Source organism: Carassius auratus, chromosome 35 (genome assembly GCF_003368295.1).
Source record: "Carassius auratus strain Wakin chromosome 35, ASM336829v1, whole genome shotgun sequence".
Lineage (NCBI taxonomy): Eukaryota > Metazoa > Chordata > Actinopteri > Cypriniformes > Cyprinidae > Carassius > Carassius auratus.
This window is the reverse complement of record NC_039277.1, coordinates 5,017,700-5,035,300: the sequence shown is the minus strand read 5'-3', so window position 1 is coordinate 5,035,300 and position 17,601 is coordinate 5,017,700. Positions and strand designations below refer to the sequence as shown.

Below are 17,601 nucleotides of genomic sequence, written 5' to 3'. Positions count from 1 at the left end.
TTTATAATTAAACAAATATAGCCTTGATGAGCAATAATTTATAATTATATAATATATGTAAAATCTTAAATTATTTTAATATTTTAACAGTTTTATTTTATATAATTTGTAAAGTGGGGAAGTTTGTTTTCGACTTTGGAATCAGACCATTTCATGTTTTCAGTGTGAATGTTTCATATTAAAATGAACTCTAAAGCACGTTTCGCCTTAAATACTCCACATCCAAACAGAATAGTTTAGAATTGTATGCAATGGAAAAATAAACGAGGATGGTTTTCTTGTCACCTCCACAGAAGTCACAAGAGAGATCAATATTTTAGTTTAAAGAGCTCCAGCACGTGTTCTTCCACTACGTCAAACGTCCTTGGGTTTCCACCATGGTTTCCACTAGGTTCTACGTCACCACAGCCGGTCATGTTGGTCATGTGAGCTCAGGACCCGTATGTGCTTGTCTCCGGAGCACGGGCGCTAGTGAGCGAGTTGAGTACGCGAGAGGATGTCGGATGGGATGGAGTGTATTGGAGGAACTGTCTGTTAAATCTGCTAAAACATAAAACAGCTCAGTCTTCCGGCATTCACTGAAGAAGAAAGGAGTTTTGTATCACTTGTAAAGCGGTTTGCTTCGGCTCGTGTGTTTGGTCCGCGGTGCGCGGAGCCGGATGTCGGCGCACGAAGGCGGACGCTAGAGAGACTGGAGACGGGCTCGGCAGCTACACGTCGGGGATGTTATCGGTACTCTCCTATGGCAGGATCGTGGCCAGGGCTGTCCTGGGCGGACTCTCGCAGACGGACGGCAGAGATTACAGCCTGGTCACGGCCAGCTGCGGCTTCGGGAAGGACTTTCGGAAAGGGATCCTGAAGAAGGGCATGTGTTACGGAGACGATGCCTGTTTCATCGCCCGGCACAAGTCCGCAGATGTCTTAGGTGAGAGCCACCAGAATACAGTGTGTTATATCACCTGGAACATTTTGTTTCGGCACGAAAATGCACGGCAAGCAGCTTGTTAAAGACTTTTAGCTATGAAGATGACCTTCATGTCTCGTGCGGGACGATTAGTCCAGCCCTCACCTGAGATAACCTCCCTCTTTCTGAATCTCTGGGATATAACGTTACTTTTTCCCCCCTGTAGATTTAACACGCGTTCCTTACATAAGGAGCATCAGGTAATCAATATTATAACGTTACATCATATAACGCATATAAAATACACATTTAATGCACAGTGAGCTTGGGGTAATCCAGGTTGACCTTTCACCCAGAAAGACGCCGGGCTGAACTCCCAAAGTGGAAACTAGAAGGATTTCTCCGTCAAACCTTTCCATCATGGCAACACGGGTGTAAATAACACGTTGTTAAAGTCAGACGTGCTTATCATTAATATACTTCAACGATCGCGTGTGCTTTGACTCTGTAAATGTAATTTACGCCGCGAATATTTAAGTAATTCGACCTGTTTAAAGAATGCAGTGGGCTTCATGCATAACACGTGTATACATGAACCATTTTATGTTATGTGTGAGTCGTAAGGGCTCTCTTGTAAGTGTTGCAGGAGCTTGTGTAAAGGTCAGAATGGTTGAGTATGGAGGCGGCCATGTTTAGTCACCTACACGTTCCTGCGACACACACCCGAGGCTTCAACTGACCACAGAAACATTCTCTGTCATATTTACAACCTATGATGATAATAATCCTCAAATTATAGTACCGGATAGTTTTAACAGGAAGAGCTCCTAATAATGTGCAATGTTCTTAAGTTAATAAGGAAACAAAGGGATCCCTGTTCCATGCACGTGCTACAATCAATGTTCGGCTTTTGTTCCAGCTTCAGCAGCACGTGAGGATCAGAGCAGCTGTTCAGCACGAGATACTATAGCTCTAAGTAACGTGCGTCAGAATACCAGTTACTGCGTGTATTGACTACTGTTAAACGAGCCTTTTGCATTTTATAAAGTGGTGCTTGTGCTATTCTAGGTGACTATTCATGGACATTGCTGTGTGTGGCTGTTAAGTGGATAGAGAGTGCAATAATCAGGTTCCAGGAGAAAAATTCCCATTAAAGTTTCTTAACCGGGATTTCATTTTTAAAGTATTAACAGACAAGACCTGCTGAGAGCTGCAAGATTGTTGAACAATGGGAAATGGTTTTGTTGAAGCCATCAGCCCATTTATTTTTAACTTCTTGAGTTTAACCGCTAAAAGACTAAATTACCCATGATTCTGCAGCGAAGTCTAGACCAATCAGAGAATCAAAACTAATTGAGGCAGTCTCCCTGCACTTGCAATTAACTAACATTTGTATAAATATGCATATTTTGCAATCAATGTAAAATATTCATCTTTTGTATGTAAAATCAGTGTATTTAAATCAATATTTTTAAATGTATTATGTCACAGAAGAGGTTTCATGGGATTGTAGTTCGTTCCCTCATTAAAGCTTTTAAGTATAGACTTTCTTTTACCTATACTTTTTTGATTCAAATCAAACTGGATGGTTTTTTCGCATCATCTCCTATTGTAAATTTGATTTATTTTTAAATGTGAGTTTGCCTCTGTCCTCTGAGTCAAGTGAATCCTCTATTTACTGTTCCATATCTTTAAAGGTCAGTAGATGATTTTAATTTCTGCTCCAATTAGCTTAATGAACTGGTCTTATAAAACAGGAAGAAACCACTCAGGGCTTTATTTGGTGCCCTTATTAATGCAGTTGTCTGTTTTCTCAGTGGTTCCTGTTGAAGCTTCAGGAGGGTGTTATCACATTGTCAGTGGATGCGAGCTGTTCAGTGAAACACTTTTCCAGGAATTTGCAGAGATGTGCTCATCACAGCCAGAAACAGGCCTAAATCCCGCAGTCATTACAGCTGAACATTGGCACAAATCACGCATGCGGTTTTTTATTGTCTCAGTTCTTGTAGACATATGATATTCCATTTAACAGCAATACGAAGTGAGCATATAAGACTAAAGAACAGCTTGCTTGGAGGTTTCAGTTTTGTAGCCATGCCACCTGGAAGTAATGTAATTTTCACTCATGTTGATGGTATACCCAAAGTCTATAAATATGGTAACTAGTGGTGGACCGATATATCGGCAAGGCCGATACATCGGCCGATATTTGCCATTTTTCAAATATCGGCATCGGCCGATAAGTTTATCTGCTTGGCCAACGTGTTCGATATGTTTAGACTGTGCTAAAAGCGTCAGTGCCTGACGCACACAGTGCTCACACTCTCTCTCTCTCTCTCTCTCTCTCTCTCTCTCTCTTGTTCGTCGTTGTCGTTAACAGTTCTGTCTAATACGGATAGAAGTCTGTCTAATAATCAGATAGAACAGTTAAACAAAGGAATTATACAAAAAGTATTATAACGATTGCTTTTATATTAGGCCTATTAGTAATAGAAAGGCAAACATTATAATACTTTCCCGTTTGCCGTCATCATTAAAGCTGCGGAAGGGAACTTTTGACGCTCTAGCGGTTAATAAACAGAACTGCTTGCGTCTTGCGGAAGAACATCGTAGCCGGAACTACTTCTCTCTGTTTATGTCTATGAAGAATCACAAAGGTACTGGGTTACTCCGCCGCGGTACCCCCAAAGCAATCTAAAATAGTCCGAATATAAACACTTATTATAGATGTACCCTAGTGATTCAGGACAAGCTAAAAACACGGTTTGGAAAACGGATTCATGGTGTACTCACTTATTATATACATTTTTCTACATTTTGAACACAAACAAAGTTACGGACCGCAGCTCTGATTGGTTGTTTCTTACCGGGAGCGATGAATTTCTGCAAATGGCAATAGGACCACTGGGAGGAGCCAGAGGAGCTTGATTTTTTCACAGATTATCGGTCTCATATTCTACTGTCAGGACAAAATGACAGGTTTAACAAATATGTAAAAAATATATTTGAAATCTTAGAACCATGTTCGGATTCACTTGATTAAAAACTTTTTCAGAAGTATCACCAGAATAAAAAAGGTTTCTCACAGGGGCAGATGTAATACAGTCTATAAAGATATGTTTAATGGACAATGAATTCTGACAAGATTAACATTTTTGGAGGATTTTCTCCTGAAAGTAAAAATTGATGTGTAATTTTTGAATGTCCTATTCTGCATCTTGTATAGAGTACTTGATTCCAACGATTCCTTTTTCCTCACATCAGGATTTATTTCATTCAACTTATTATTTAAACATTGATCCCAATCTGATTTTTTTCTGCTGAACTATGCGGTCATTATTTGCATGTTGGATGTCTATGTGGCATTATAAAAAAACATTTCTTCCCTGCAAAGTGTTATGATACAGTATGCACCATGTTATATTTTCACATTCTCTTTAAATTATTATTTGTTTTTTGTGTTGTGATGAACAGTTGGTCTTGTTTGCAAAGCTCCATTGAAATGTTAATGGTAGCTCAATTTGTGCTGCTCTAAAAAGTGTTTAACAGTGATAAGCCGCCCTCATTCCTCTTGAGCCCGGATCTCTCTCTGAGCCCATGCAATCTCTTGATTCTCGACAAGCATGTGTGGTTACAATGTGAAGTCAGAGAGAGAGGTCACAGTATTGGTGATAGGGAGTGACTAACTAGAAGCAGAGACGCTACTAATGACAGCTTTCAGCAGTGTGACAGTAGCTCAGCTGGTTTCAAACAGTGAAACCTTACCGGTAATAAGGAAAGTAGTAGTATAGTGTGTTAAAATGCTGCATTATAGCATTTATTATTGCAGGGTCACATTAGGAACAACCATCTCTTCCTTCCTTTTCATCCACTTGTCAGAAGTTAGGTGTTATAGCTATTAGGGTTGAGGAAATGAGGAGTTTACAGTATCTCTCTGCTTGTGTTTTCCTCTCAGGTGTTGCGGATGGTGTCGGGGGCTGGAGGGATTACGGCGTGGACCCGTCCCAGTTCTCTGCCACCCTGATGAGGACGTGTGAACGGCTCGTGAAGGAGGGCCGCTTCACTCCCAGCAGCCCCGTGGGCATCCTGACCTCCGGCTACTATGAACTCCTGCAGAACAAAGTACCGCTGCTGGGTAAGATCCTATCCACACACACACACACACACACACCAAACCATACGGAGAGTCACACACTCACTGCCGCTGCAGGATGAGGATGACTCACAGTCCTTGAGTCGTGATGTACAGTATTGATTCTTTTCAATTTAATGTCCATATAAAAAAGATTGACTGTTATGAGTCACAAATTTCAGATATCTCAGTGCTATTTTAGTATTATTTATTTTCTAAAAAAAAAAAAAGGTTCTTTGTAGCTTTTTTTGTAGATTTAGTATTACTAACTTTTTTAATCCAAAATTTATATAATATTTTGTTCCAAATAACTTTTTTTTCATTTAGTTAAAAATAATTACACATTAGTGATTGATTTTGTTAATGCTCTATGTAGACAACAACTAAACTCTATTACATTTCCTCGATTCAATTTGACCACTCGATTTAAAAAAATCCTCAGTTGTATTTTACTTGATTATCCAGCCAAATAAAGAAAGTGTAGCATTCCACGGACGAGAATCCAAGAAAAACATTATGAGATCTTCTAAGGCTGCACAGAGTATTAAAGCCATTTAAAATTCATGAGAAAGAATAGTGCTATTGTGAATTCAATTAAATAAATATATGCGCTGCAAAATGCAACCATTTGCTCGCAGTCTGCTGTAACACTGAGAGTAAAGTTAAATTCTCAAACAAGACATTGGATTAGCAAAAACACAACCGGTCTTCTTGTTGCTGAATCCTGACATCACAGACTGTCAGAAATGTCACCCCGAGATGTTTGCCTCATTCGAAAGTGACCTGCTTTTATTTTGGGAAGGCACGTGAAGCGATAAAGGTCTGTGGGGGACCATTCTAAGACAAGGTCACTTGGACTGCAAGACTTTGGCCAGAGATCGAGGGAAGGAAAGATTGTGACAGACTGGGAGGCCATCAGCATACAGCCTAATTAGACATGCCTGTATTTTTAGTGTATTTTTAGGATCAGTGGGAAATGCTACCTAGAAAAAAAAAAAAGCTAAAAATTTTTTTTTAATGTTTGGTGTCATGAACTCACAATGAACAATACTTTTACCGCATTTCTGAATTTTTATTTTCTGCAAACACTACTGTACAAAAGTTTAGGTCAGTAATATTTTTATTGTTTTTGAAACGTGTATGTTTAGTTAAAAAAGGCTGCATTAATTTGACCAAAAATACAGCAAGCGCAGTAATATTGTGAAATATTACAATTCTAAAGAACTGTTTTTTATTTAAATATATTAAAAAGTGTAATTTATTTCTGTGATCAAAGTTGAATTTTCAGCATCATTCCTCCAGTCTTCAGTGATGAATTGCTATGATTATGCTATGGGGACAAAGGAATTGTTTTTATAAGTGAATAATAAAATTAGCAAACTATTACATTTGAATATAAAAAAGGTTCCTGTATTATAGCATCAATAAAATAAAAAAACTCAGTATTTGTTACTTCATTATTTGTGTCTCTGTCTCTTGTAGGGAGTAGCACAGCTTGTATAGTCGTTCTGGATCGTCGGAGTCACAGGGTACACACCTGTAATCTGGGAGACTCGGGCTTCTTGGTGGTCCGGGGTGGAGAGGTGGTCCATCGGTCAGACGAACAGCAACACTACTTCAACACACCCTTCCAGCTGTCCATAGCCCCGCCGGGAGCAGAGGGCCTGTTGTTGAGTGACAGGTGGGTCAGTGACACTCGCTGATAGCGGATACACTCACTGCAGTATCACAGATGGCTGTGTGTCACAGATCAGTGTCACAGACGTCTGCTTGTGGGCCGTGTGGCTTTTACATCAATTAATAGTGTAAGATGCACCTAATGTAGGAGCCGACAAGATCTGATCTTCACACATTTCAGAATTTCTCAGAATATTGAATATGCATTATTTTTCATTTTTAAGTGATAGTAGGTATTAGTTGAGATTCTCCTGAACCCTGTAGAAGTGAGAGCAGCCAAAGTGTTCTGCCTAAAGCACCGTGTTTGAGTGTTGGCCCAAATCTTTAATGTCAAGAGCATGTGATTCTAGTTCTTCTCTCCTGCAGTCTGTCCAGAGGCACCCATCCAAACATGCATGCACAAATACCCAAAACCTCCAATCAAAGAGAGAGGGCGGGGAAGCGAACCCATTCCTTTCAGCCATTCAGCATTGTGCTGAACACTTGTTTACATTTTTTTTCAAGTGCCAGTAGAGGGCGGGATTATTTTAAGCACCACATGTCCTGCTAAATTTATGTGGGACCTTTAGTTTATGTCGTCTGGAGTCTGTTATAGCAGACCTCCACACAAAACTCTCATCTTACTTTCTCATGTGCTGCAGGCAATCTGACTTGAGTGTTTGGTTCTGAGTGTGCACTAAAATATCCATTTACCTGTAGTTTTACATGAATTTATGTATCCATTTTAGAGCCTCGTTTGAGTTTCATGTTAACAGTTTTCTGCAATGAAAGCTGTTAACCTGGAACTCAAAAATGTATATGTTGAATTTTGGAATCAAGACACTGTTCAGGTGTTGCAAGACTTCTGAGATCGAAATGATTTTCATAATTTTAGTGATTTAGCAGAGGCATTTATCCAAAGAAAATTAATCTGAGAAATAATTTATCATAAAGAGGCAAAATTAATCTTAGTACCAAGTTTCTAGATTTCCTTTGACTTACGACTTACAAGTTCCTCGATGCTGTCTATGTTGCTTAGCAATTTATAAGACATTTAAAAAAAAAAAATCATACTGTGTAATTCAAACCGTTTTACCATTTGAACCAATACATCGCCCAGCAGTACTTAGATCCAGTGCAAAATCTGTGTAGGGAAATGTTTTGCCTCGTGTGCCTTTTGAGATGACTGTAGTTCATCTTTGCACATCTAGTAAAAAAAAATCTATATTTCCCCTTTTTGCCTTCTTAAATGTGACCTAGAATTGGAGCGCCAATACTTACCTAATGCACTTAAACAGATTAAACTAAAACTCAAAAGGATTTGGAGTTTGAAGAGGCCAGTCTGGTTTCTAAGAAAACAACCTGAACTGTTGGATTGGGTCCTGAGGTCATGTTGGGTCTGGACAAGTTCTAACCCCAAGTGTCCATTACCCGCCGTTTAGGTCAAGCTGATCTCTGCCCTGTTACCCTCTTTGTGCTACTGCTTGAGTTTCAACCCTGATCAAGTGTCTTAGTCTAATTTAGTGGACTAGATCATTGTTTTCCCATTAGCATTTATAAAAAATGGCTGGATTGTTGCCCATAGACATTAATCTGAGAACTGTGTGTCCTTTGTGCTTTTTGTGTGTGTGTTATTTATCAGTGTAATTCAGAAGGTTATTTTTCAAAACAATGTTCAAGACTTTGCATCAGTCGTGGGTATGTTGGTGGCATAGTAATTAAAATACACCGGTATTGTGGAGCATTGGCATATGCCATGTGGGTCTTATATTTGGTTTAACTGTATGTCTTTCCATCTGTCTCTTTCAGTCCTGAAGTGGCAGATAGCGCCTCCTTTGATGTCCAGTTAGGGGACATTATCTTAACAGCTACTGATGGCCTCTTTGACAACATGCCTGACTACATGATCCTGCAAGAACTCAAGAAACTCAAGGTACGTGAAGTGATTTGGTTTTTGGCTTATACCAATAATATAGAGAGTAGCGTGGCCAGTGGATTACCAATTTTTAAATGATAGTGTTATGATAGCATAATGATACCTTATGATAGATTACATATGTATGTATGATGGTGTATTGATAGCAAATAAGACGAAATTGCACCCAAGGGGACGAGTGTCAACAATTACACCCTCCTGCATCATATTTGCTAAATGAAATCCAGTACTTGTTTCTTAAGGCTGGTTCACACGGCAGGATAATCAGGCTGATTTTAGCCCCGATTCACCCCTTCCGACAATCTTAGGATGCTCCGATTATCGTAAAATAATCTGATCAAATATTCCTACCGTGTGTGGTGTGTTAAGACTGCTCTCCTCTGCTCGGAAGAATGTCGGGACCGCTCCGATCTCAAATCGGGGATATCCAACATGTTGGATTTATTTGGCCCGATTTCTTCTCGTGTGTGGTGTCCCCCGAGGACAAACGATCACGCAGCCTGTGGACTGTGGCGTGTAGCCAATCAGAAAGCGAGCTGACGAGGCGGTGAGGAAGTACCAGGAAACAAAATCAAAACAGCCGGCGTATATAATATAACAAATACAAATAAAGTCGATGGGCATAACTACATCCACAACTGCAGTCCACCAGAGTACATGGAAACGAATATATGAACGTTTTTCAACGGATATTAATCTGTGTAGTACGTAACAACATTTCTATGAGATAAAACAACAACTTATCTCCATATTATGATGTAGCAAGTATAGTCCATGCTCGCGTTGTCTCCACCTCTTTGACCATCGCCTTTTCTTGTTTTTCTTATGTTTTTTTTCCGTTAAAAACAAAGCACAAACTATAGCCACTGCATCCTCTTCGTCCGCCATGATTGTTTACTCTAAAGTCACGTTTGATCTCGAGGGATTTTGCGAGATTTCCCGTCTTACCTGGGAATGCTCGGGACTCAAATCGGTTCGTGTGTGATGTGTTGATATTGCCGTGTGGCTGCACACCACACACGGAACAACCAAAACTGTTAGACCCGCGATTTTTTATCGCTGTGTGTGGGGCCTCTCAGGTTTGGAAAATCGGCCGACAATTTTAAAATCGTCCCTTGTGAACCAGGCCTTACTCATTTCGCGATGCTGATTCCAAAAATAGTGACCGTATTGCTCAGGCATGTCATACTTCCTCGCAAAGTAGGATGCTTTTCATAGCATTTTTTCCTTTTGACATCCATTTGGAAGATGAAGAAATCTTGTATTATTACAAAGACATGATTCCTGATGTTCTCTAGGCCTGGTTGCAACTGTTTCTTCAATTCTCAGCCAAATTTCACATGTATAAATGATTGTGAATACATTAACATATGCCTTGTACTGATTTTAATTTTTTTTTCAAAAACCTTTGCAGATTCTAAGTTAAATGACGCATTTGGAGTACTTTTTTTGTCATTAAACCTGAAACTTTTGATAACTCAAAATTATATGTTTTGGTAATATTAAGTTTTTTTTGCAAACAGCGTATATCATTTCATCATTTAAGATACAGGACTGTTATCGACTGATACCGATAATCGTAAAATAAAATTGTCCGATATATCGGTTTAACACTACTGGGTTATTAGTATGATTTTGACCTTTTTCATTTTATTTATCTTCCAGTTAGCTGCCCATGACAATCTCAAAATAGCCATGTAATTAATATCCCTGGCTGATATATTGGTATAATATCGGTGGATACTCTCCACGTTTTTCATTTTATTTATCTCCAGAACACCAATTATGATAGTATCCAGCAGACTGCCCGCAGCATCGCTGAACAGGCCCACGAGTTGGCCTATGACCCCAACTACATGTCCCCTTTCGCCCAGTTTGCCTGTGACAATGGGTTGAATGTAAGAGGTGAGTCTTCAAAAAGAGGTTCTTGATTTCCATTACCTTTCTTATCCCCAAAACCATTTTGAATGTCCATAATCAGTGGTACTGACCATGTAATTGGACTGTTTTCATTTCAGGGGGGAAGCCTGATGACATCACAGTGCTTCTGTCCATCGTGGCAGAATATACAGACTGAGCGCGCCCAGTGGAGCTCGCTCTTCTCTTACACCCGTGTCTTCCACCACTGCCCTCTTGCACTGCTCCCCATCTCAGATCTCCTAGAACCCCTTTCCATTCTTCCACTTCTCGAGTAGTTCTCCACTCAACCCAGGGAGGAGAATAGTGTGAACTCGTTGGCCCGGGTGGTGATGCAAGCGGTACAAACAGTCCAAAATTGATGTCCTCACTTGTGTCCAAAAGGATTTTGGGAATCTTCAACCCGTGTTGTGAATTTGAGTCATTTCTAGTTTTCCAAAGGGGGAGGACAGCCATGCATTACCCTCAAAAAAGTGGTTTCTTTGTGGAGAAGCTGTTATATTCACTCGTGTAGTTTGTGCAAATGAAAAGTTGTTGTTAAATGCTTGGTTGTCTATGTCTTGAGAGAGAATCTAAAGTCTCTGAAGTCTATATGAGCTGGAGTGCCTCTGTGTTTGTGTGTGTACGTGTATAACGTGTCCCGTTTGGTTGTCGGTTAACTTTGGTTAAGCTGTAACAGAAAGGTAGGTTAAAGTTCAGAAGGAGGCCTGGCTAGATTTAAAACTGTTGGGAAATGCAAGTGCTTTAGGATGTGCTGGCTAGTTCTGTTCTAGTTAGACAACCTTCACCTACACTGTCACTTTGTGAGGTCTCGGATGATGGATTGCAGGTTCAAAGGCATGAAGGAGATTGGCTATGAATGCATAGCTTGTGTTTGGTTATATACGATAGAAACTAAACTGCACAGACATCAAAGACTTAGTCAGGGTCGTGCCATATTTAAGTTTTCACATGAATGAAAATAAGGCTGTGAGGGACCGTAGTACAGCCCTTTTAGAGCGTTGTACTGTTGTTTAACTGCATATTGATAAAGTCTTTTCGAAAAACATTCAATAGACTGCAAAAACTCCATAAAACAGTTTTCAAAGTTGGGATTTGGTGAAAATGACCTACCGTATTTTCCGGACTATAAGTCGCACTTTTTTTTCAAAGTTTGGCTGGTCCTGCGACTTATTTATCAAAATTAATTTGACATGAACCGAGAGAAATGAACCAAGACTGATGCCACTTATACTTAGGTGCGACTTATAGTCCGAAAAATACGGTAATCTAGGACCTATATTGCATGCCTTTGTAAAATCCTCGTTTTCAATATGGCGTCAAACCTGAAGAAAGGTCTGTACCAGAGAATGTCACAATCCGCTGATAGACAGATACACTTGTTCATGGGATGCTGGATGTTGACTTTGAATGCGTGTTGGATGTATATTTACATGACTTCACCTCTCGACCCTTAGAGTTTGAAAGTCTACACGCACAACTGACTAGCATCTGCCAATGCTTTTCATGAATTGAAAGGTCAGGTATATAAATAAATGTTTTATTTTTATAAATATTTAGCTTAAGATTAAACCGAATGCAGAAATTAGGGAATTTTGGCGTTTTCTGTGCTCCCTAGCGAGGTTTGGGTTATTTTTTTAACTGATTGAAGGGTATCTAACGCTTTTTGTTTATTTAGATTGGTCCTAGAGAACTTTTTCCACATTCATGTGCTGCTTTAATTTTCTAAATTATAAATGTGTGAGTGACTACATTATTTATATGAATGTTTTTACCTGTACAATAAAAAAAAATGGGTTAGCTGAGGGTGATTTTATTTCACGAAAGTGACAATTCCTGTAGACCATTAAGTGTGATTGGCTTGCAGTCTTTGGATAAAATGAAACACAGATTCTATGAAAAACATCAACTATACATAATAGTAATATTTTTGTCCAGTTTATCGAGATAAAAACTAAGAAGTACAGATATTTAAAATTGTCTTTTTAGTTTTGTTTCTCCAATATCTGTGAAATATTGTGCATGCCCAGGATGGCAAACCTTAGTCAAGTATGCATTCAATTGGGTAAAAATGACTGATATGTGTATAGTCCATGAATAAATGTGACTTCATATTGAAATGCTGTGTAACTAAACATGGAACTCGATGTTTTGTGAGGTTTGCCATCCTGATATGTCCCACAAAGGCATGGCTTTACAGACAGAGAGGACTATAATCAAGTCCTCAGTTGTGCCTGCAACACAATTTGACCAGAACTGTGGTTTCTTATTACATGTAATGTCTTGTGGGTTGTGGTCATGTTGGAATCACCATCTCGATTCACATTGTGTAATCGGTAAAGAAAACCAAAGCGCGAAAGCCATAAGACAATTATGACCAATCTTTTCTCAATGTCATCTACAAAGGCCGCAGATGAATTGATAAATGTTGAGAGTATCTGCCAGAACCACCATCGTGTCCCATGTCTGCTTTTCTTTATAAATAATGGAATGGAAATCAACGAAGCCAGTCATGTCTAATGGTTGAGATTGACAGTTGTGTACTTGACAATTAAAAATGTGATCTAGGTCGAAAATGTTTTAGCTGTCTTTTTATTTTAGTCAGTGGTGATGTGTGTGATATCAGCGCCTCTAGAGGCAGCAAATGGAATTGCCCTTTCCCCCTTTTTTTAACGGTTTGTTTGAGTAATGACAGTGTTTGGCTTTGTTCAGGTGGGCAATAAGAATTGGGCTTATTTATTTTGGATAAGGAAAGTCATAAATAATAATAATAATAAACCGTTATTAGGAACACCCAAACATGTAAATTATAAATAGATAATTAAAAATAAAACTGATCTAAAGAAGTCATTTTTGGATTTGTTTGAATACGTCTCAGTGTGAACGTAACACATGGAACATACAAAAGAAAAATGTGATGTCAAGTTTTCGAATTTATGTCTTCTCTTTACATTGACAGCTACTTTCAATTGTTGTATTTGAAGTTTATATTGGGATTGCAAGTGATAACACTGGATATTGATTGTTTGTATACACTGATATGACTTCTTCACTTACAAAATGCTGGTGCGAGAAAAAAAAAAAAAACAGTCCCAGAGATAGAATATTGGAAAACAAAACAATTTGTGTACAGTGTGAACAAAGCCAAAAACAAAACTTGGAACCGTTATTTTTGCAATTCTGTTTGGCGTCGCTGGTGGTGCATAAATGACACGTTTCACCAATAGTGAGTGTCATTGCATGAGATGATATGGTGACTGAAACTTTTTGTTATCTGGAGTTTTGCCACTTTGTTTGCCACACACACATTTTCTTATGGCAGGTGTGCTTTTATAAATTCTAGTGCAATTCTCCTACATCATTATTTCAGTACAGGAGAGTTGCCCCACCGAGTTGGGCTGATAGTGACTGAATGCCACTCAGATCTGTGAGCGAACCAGGAGTGGCTCCATCATACAAATCAACATGCTTTTTGCGCCTTAAATTCTCATACTGTACCATTCAGAGGCCTTTGTGTGGCAAAGCTTGCATGACTCGTCTGGGTGTCGCTTACAGTAGTGTCCTCTATTCTGGTTGTATCATCTGTCCTCTCCTTTGATGGTTTCTATGGTGCTCTTAAGCAGACAGTGTGTGAATGAGAACTACACTTTTTGTGTGTACAGTGTAACGATGCAAGAAAAGTTCCTGTAAATATGTTTTCCAACGTGTACAATATTTAAATAAAAATATAGTATTTATACTAAAATACGACTTGGAGTTATTATTGTGCCACTGTGTTTTTACACTATATGAATATTGTTAATTGAACTCAACTTGAATCTTCAATGTATTTATTTTACAGTAGTATTAATGATTTAATACGGGACGGTTTACCATAAGTTAAGTGCATGAAACATATGTGTGGTAATACTGTCGTCTCATCTGGTTTGTCATCAGGAGGTGTCAACCACAGGAAACGTAACAACAGAGAAGTGATTCATTACACCACTGATAAAAATGATTATGTGTTGAAGTAAATACTATGGAAAAACAAATGTGATTACATTAATTTTACTTTAATTTAGTTCAGGCAAGAAGAAAAAAAAAGTAAATTATGTATCAGTATTCAATTCAAGCTTGTAGAAATTAAAGTTTGTACTTGGAATGTTATAATAAAAAGTTATGATACTGGTGTTTCCGTCATGCACTGGGGCATCAGTGATAAGGTTGAAAGTTGTATTTACATTGTTTTATGGTTGCTTTTGTTGTTAGGTTTAGTAACTTCCTGTTTTGTGACATCTGGGGTTAATTTTCTGCTCAAAGTGACCCATTCACACTCAAACCGTATCCACTGATTGTTACCGTAATTGTGCATTGTGTACAAAGTATTGAGGTTTTTTTGTTAATTTGGGTATTAAATCTATTGTGTTTACATATTATCTTAGAAAGTGTAACAAGCTATATACTGCCTTGTTTACTTAAATGTTTCTAAGTGAACCATATATTTTAATAGTATGGCTTTTTTCAGTGCTTAGAGTCCATTGTTAGAGTAAAGTTGCCAGTCATCAGAGGGCACTCTTGTGGAGTGTCGTTTGTGTTGTTCCAGACTTCAGTTCCCATCACCCCTTGCACTTATTAGTTCTCATTGTTCCCATCTATGTGTCACTTAGTCTTATTAGTTCCCCTATAATATACCATGCTCTTTAAGCTCTAGTATTGCTTTCTGTTATGCTGTTTGTGGATTACTTATTTGCCTTTGTTTTCTGTTTGTTGCTCTGTTTTTGGATCTTTGTTTTTTTGTGGATTAATAAACTGTACTTGGATGTTATATGTTTTCCACAAGTGATCCGTGATATAATACTGAAGACTACATCAGATCCAGCAGTTGGGCGGTGTTCTCTGTTTTTCTTTTGGACCATGGGCATTCATATTCTTCCTCCAGCCATTAGCATGGAGTGGACGGTACAGTTTCCATCCTTGTTGGCTCTGCCTCAGCAGGTGATGGAGGTTTCGCCAAGTTTTTTTTTTTTTTTTTTTGACTTAAGCGGTGGGGATGGATTACAATGATTCAGCACTCAATGATTTTTTTTAATGGTTGCCTGTATGAACCTCTGCCCCAGTGTGAGATGGAAGCACTTCAGATTCTGAATTATTGGGGTTTTGTTACCACAGTTTAGTGGTACCACCAAGTCAGTCTGAGCCCATTGCAGTGCCGCCGGAGATGCCAGAGTCTGCTGTTACCTCTCCAGAGAACAATGAAGCTTCCCTATGTCTGACCCGTAAATGTAGGGTGTGAAGAGGGAAGGCAGCTAAGTCCGCTCTTGTGGTTCCCATTCTGGTGGTCCAACTACAGTGGTCCCAAGTCCGGTGGTCCTGGAGGATCGACTGCAGTGTTCCCGAGTCCAGTGGTCCTGGAGGACCTGACTCTGGTTGTCTCAGATTCCACAACAGAGCCTGGTGCAGTCCAAGAGCCAAAGAAAAAAAAAAAAAGAGGCGAACCTCTGAAACATTGCCTTTTTTTCTTCAAGTCTCTCCTTTGTCTATCACAGATCTAGAATGAGTTTAGGAGTGAGGATATGTTTTCAACTTCGATTTAAAAATGCCAACAGAAGGGGCAAGGCACCTGTCCAGAGGACATTGATACCACAGATGGGGTGCGGCAACACAAAAATCTCCCCTAGTCTCTTAATCTCCCTTGAACTCAGATTGGCGTCCCAATAAATTATTGGAGACTGGCATTGGGGTGATAACACTTTCTGATTTGTCCTCATTAAGTTGGAGAAAGTTATTTGATAACCACTTCTTAATATCCCAGATGCATTCAAACAATGGTTGAATGTAATTGCCAGCTTTCAACGGGATGTAAAACTGTGTACCTTCAGCATTTAAATTAAATGAAACATTGTGCTTCCTAATTATATCCCCAGTGGACGCAAAAATAAGTTAAAAAGAAGTGGGCACAGAATGGAGCCCTGGGGTACTCCACTAATAATAGGGGCAGAAGATGAAGAAAACTTGCCTAACTCTACAGAAAAATTAATATCTTTAAGATATGAGCTGAACCATCATAAGGCAGTATCCTTGATATCAATGAAATGCTCTAAACGCTAAATAAGAAATGTATGACAGTGTCAAAGGCAGCTGTAAGATCAAGTTGTATCAATACAGCATTTTTACCGGTATCAACTTGAACAAAATGTCACTGAACACTTTTAGGAAGGCAGACTCTGGTTGCATTTAAAAAAAAAATACCACAGTGACCTATATATATATATATATATATATATATATATATATATATATATATATATATATATATATAATGTTTGTGTGTGTGTGTTAGTTCATATATGATTCCTTTAGATTTTGACTGCGGTGTTCCATCATTGGCATTCATATTGCATGGGAACACGCAAACGTACTATCTTGAATAGCATCTGGCAAGGATATTTGTATCATTCACAAGAGGGCAGCCTTGATTCAAGGGGATTTTTTGATTGAATGATAGTCTTCCAGCACTGAAATCTAAAAATATCTCTATTTATATTGCAATACATTCAGACCAGACTGTTTGCGTTTTAATGCACAGTAGGTCTGAATGCGCGTGGTCTTGCATGTGACCTGAATAGCCAATGTAAGCACGTCCATCGTGACTTTCTGATGACAGCATGTGAGGGATACACTGTATAATTGTTTTGCCATCATGAAAGGCGATACATAAACATTGAGCACTCTGGCGAGTAGTCAAACTGAAAAGCCACTGAGGATTTCTTGTTCCTTCCAGTTCTCTAAAATAATTTAAATCATTATTTTATTTTTATAAATTAAATAAATATAAATAATAATAATGGTTGTTTTGCGATAAATTAATATTTTAAATATATTAGTTTAATGTAATACACCATAAAAATATAAAACTATAAAAACACAGAATTGCAAAAACCTTACGTTCTAGTTGATAACATACAGTATATTCGAGTTGACTGTGATTGCAATCTGAAGGTGGTGTACATTTTTTTTTTATTTTTTTTTTTATTATTATTATAATGACATTTGAAACACAGAATGACATCAACA

At 38.6% G+C, this 17,601-nt stretch overlaps 1 protein-coding gene across 1 annotated transcript; it reads left to right on the top strand.

Annotated features, from left to right (window-relative positions):
* The first annotated feature begins 463 nt into the window (after positions 1-463).
* Positions 464-13,626, top strand: LOC113054103 (protein phosphatase PTC7 homolog). Its single transcript, XM_026219422.1, has 6 exons — positions 464-925; positions 4,860-5,039; positions 6,519-6,717; positions 8,502-8,625; positions 10,404-10,533; positions 10,647-13,626. Exons 1-6 carry the CDS (start codon positions 724-726, stop codon positions 10,703-10,705), a joined length of 894 nt encoding a protein of 297 aa, XP_026075207.1. The 5' UTR covers positions 464-723; the 3' UTR covers positions 10,706-13,626.
* The last annotated feature ends 3,975 nt before the right edge of the window (positions 13,627-17,601 follow it).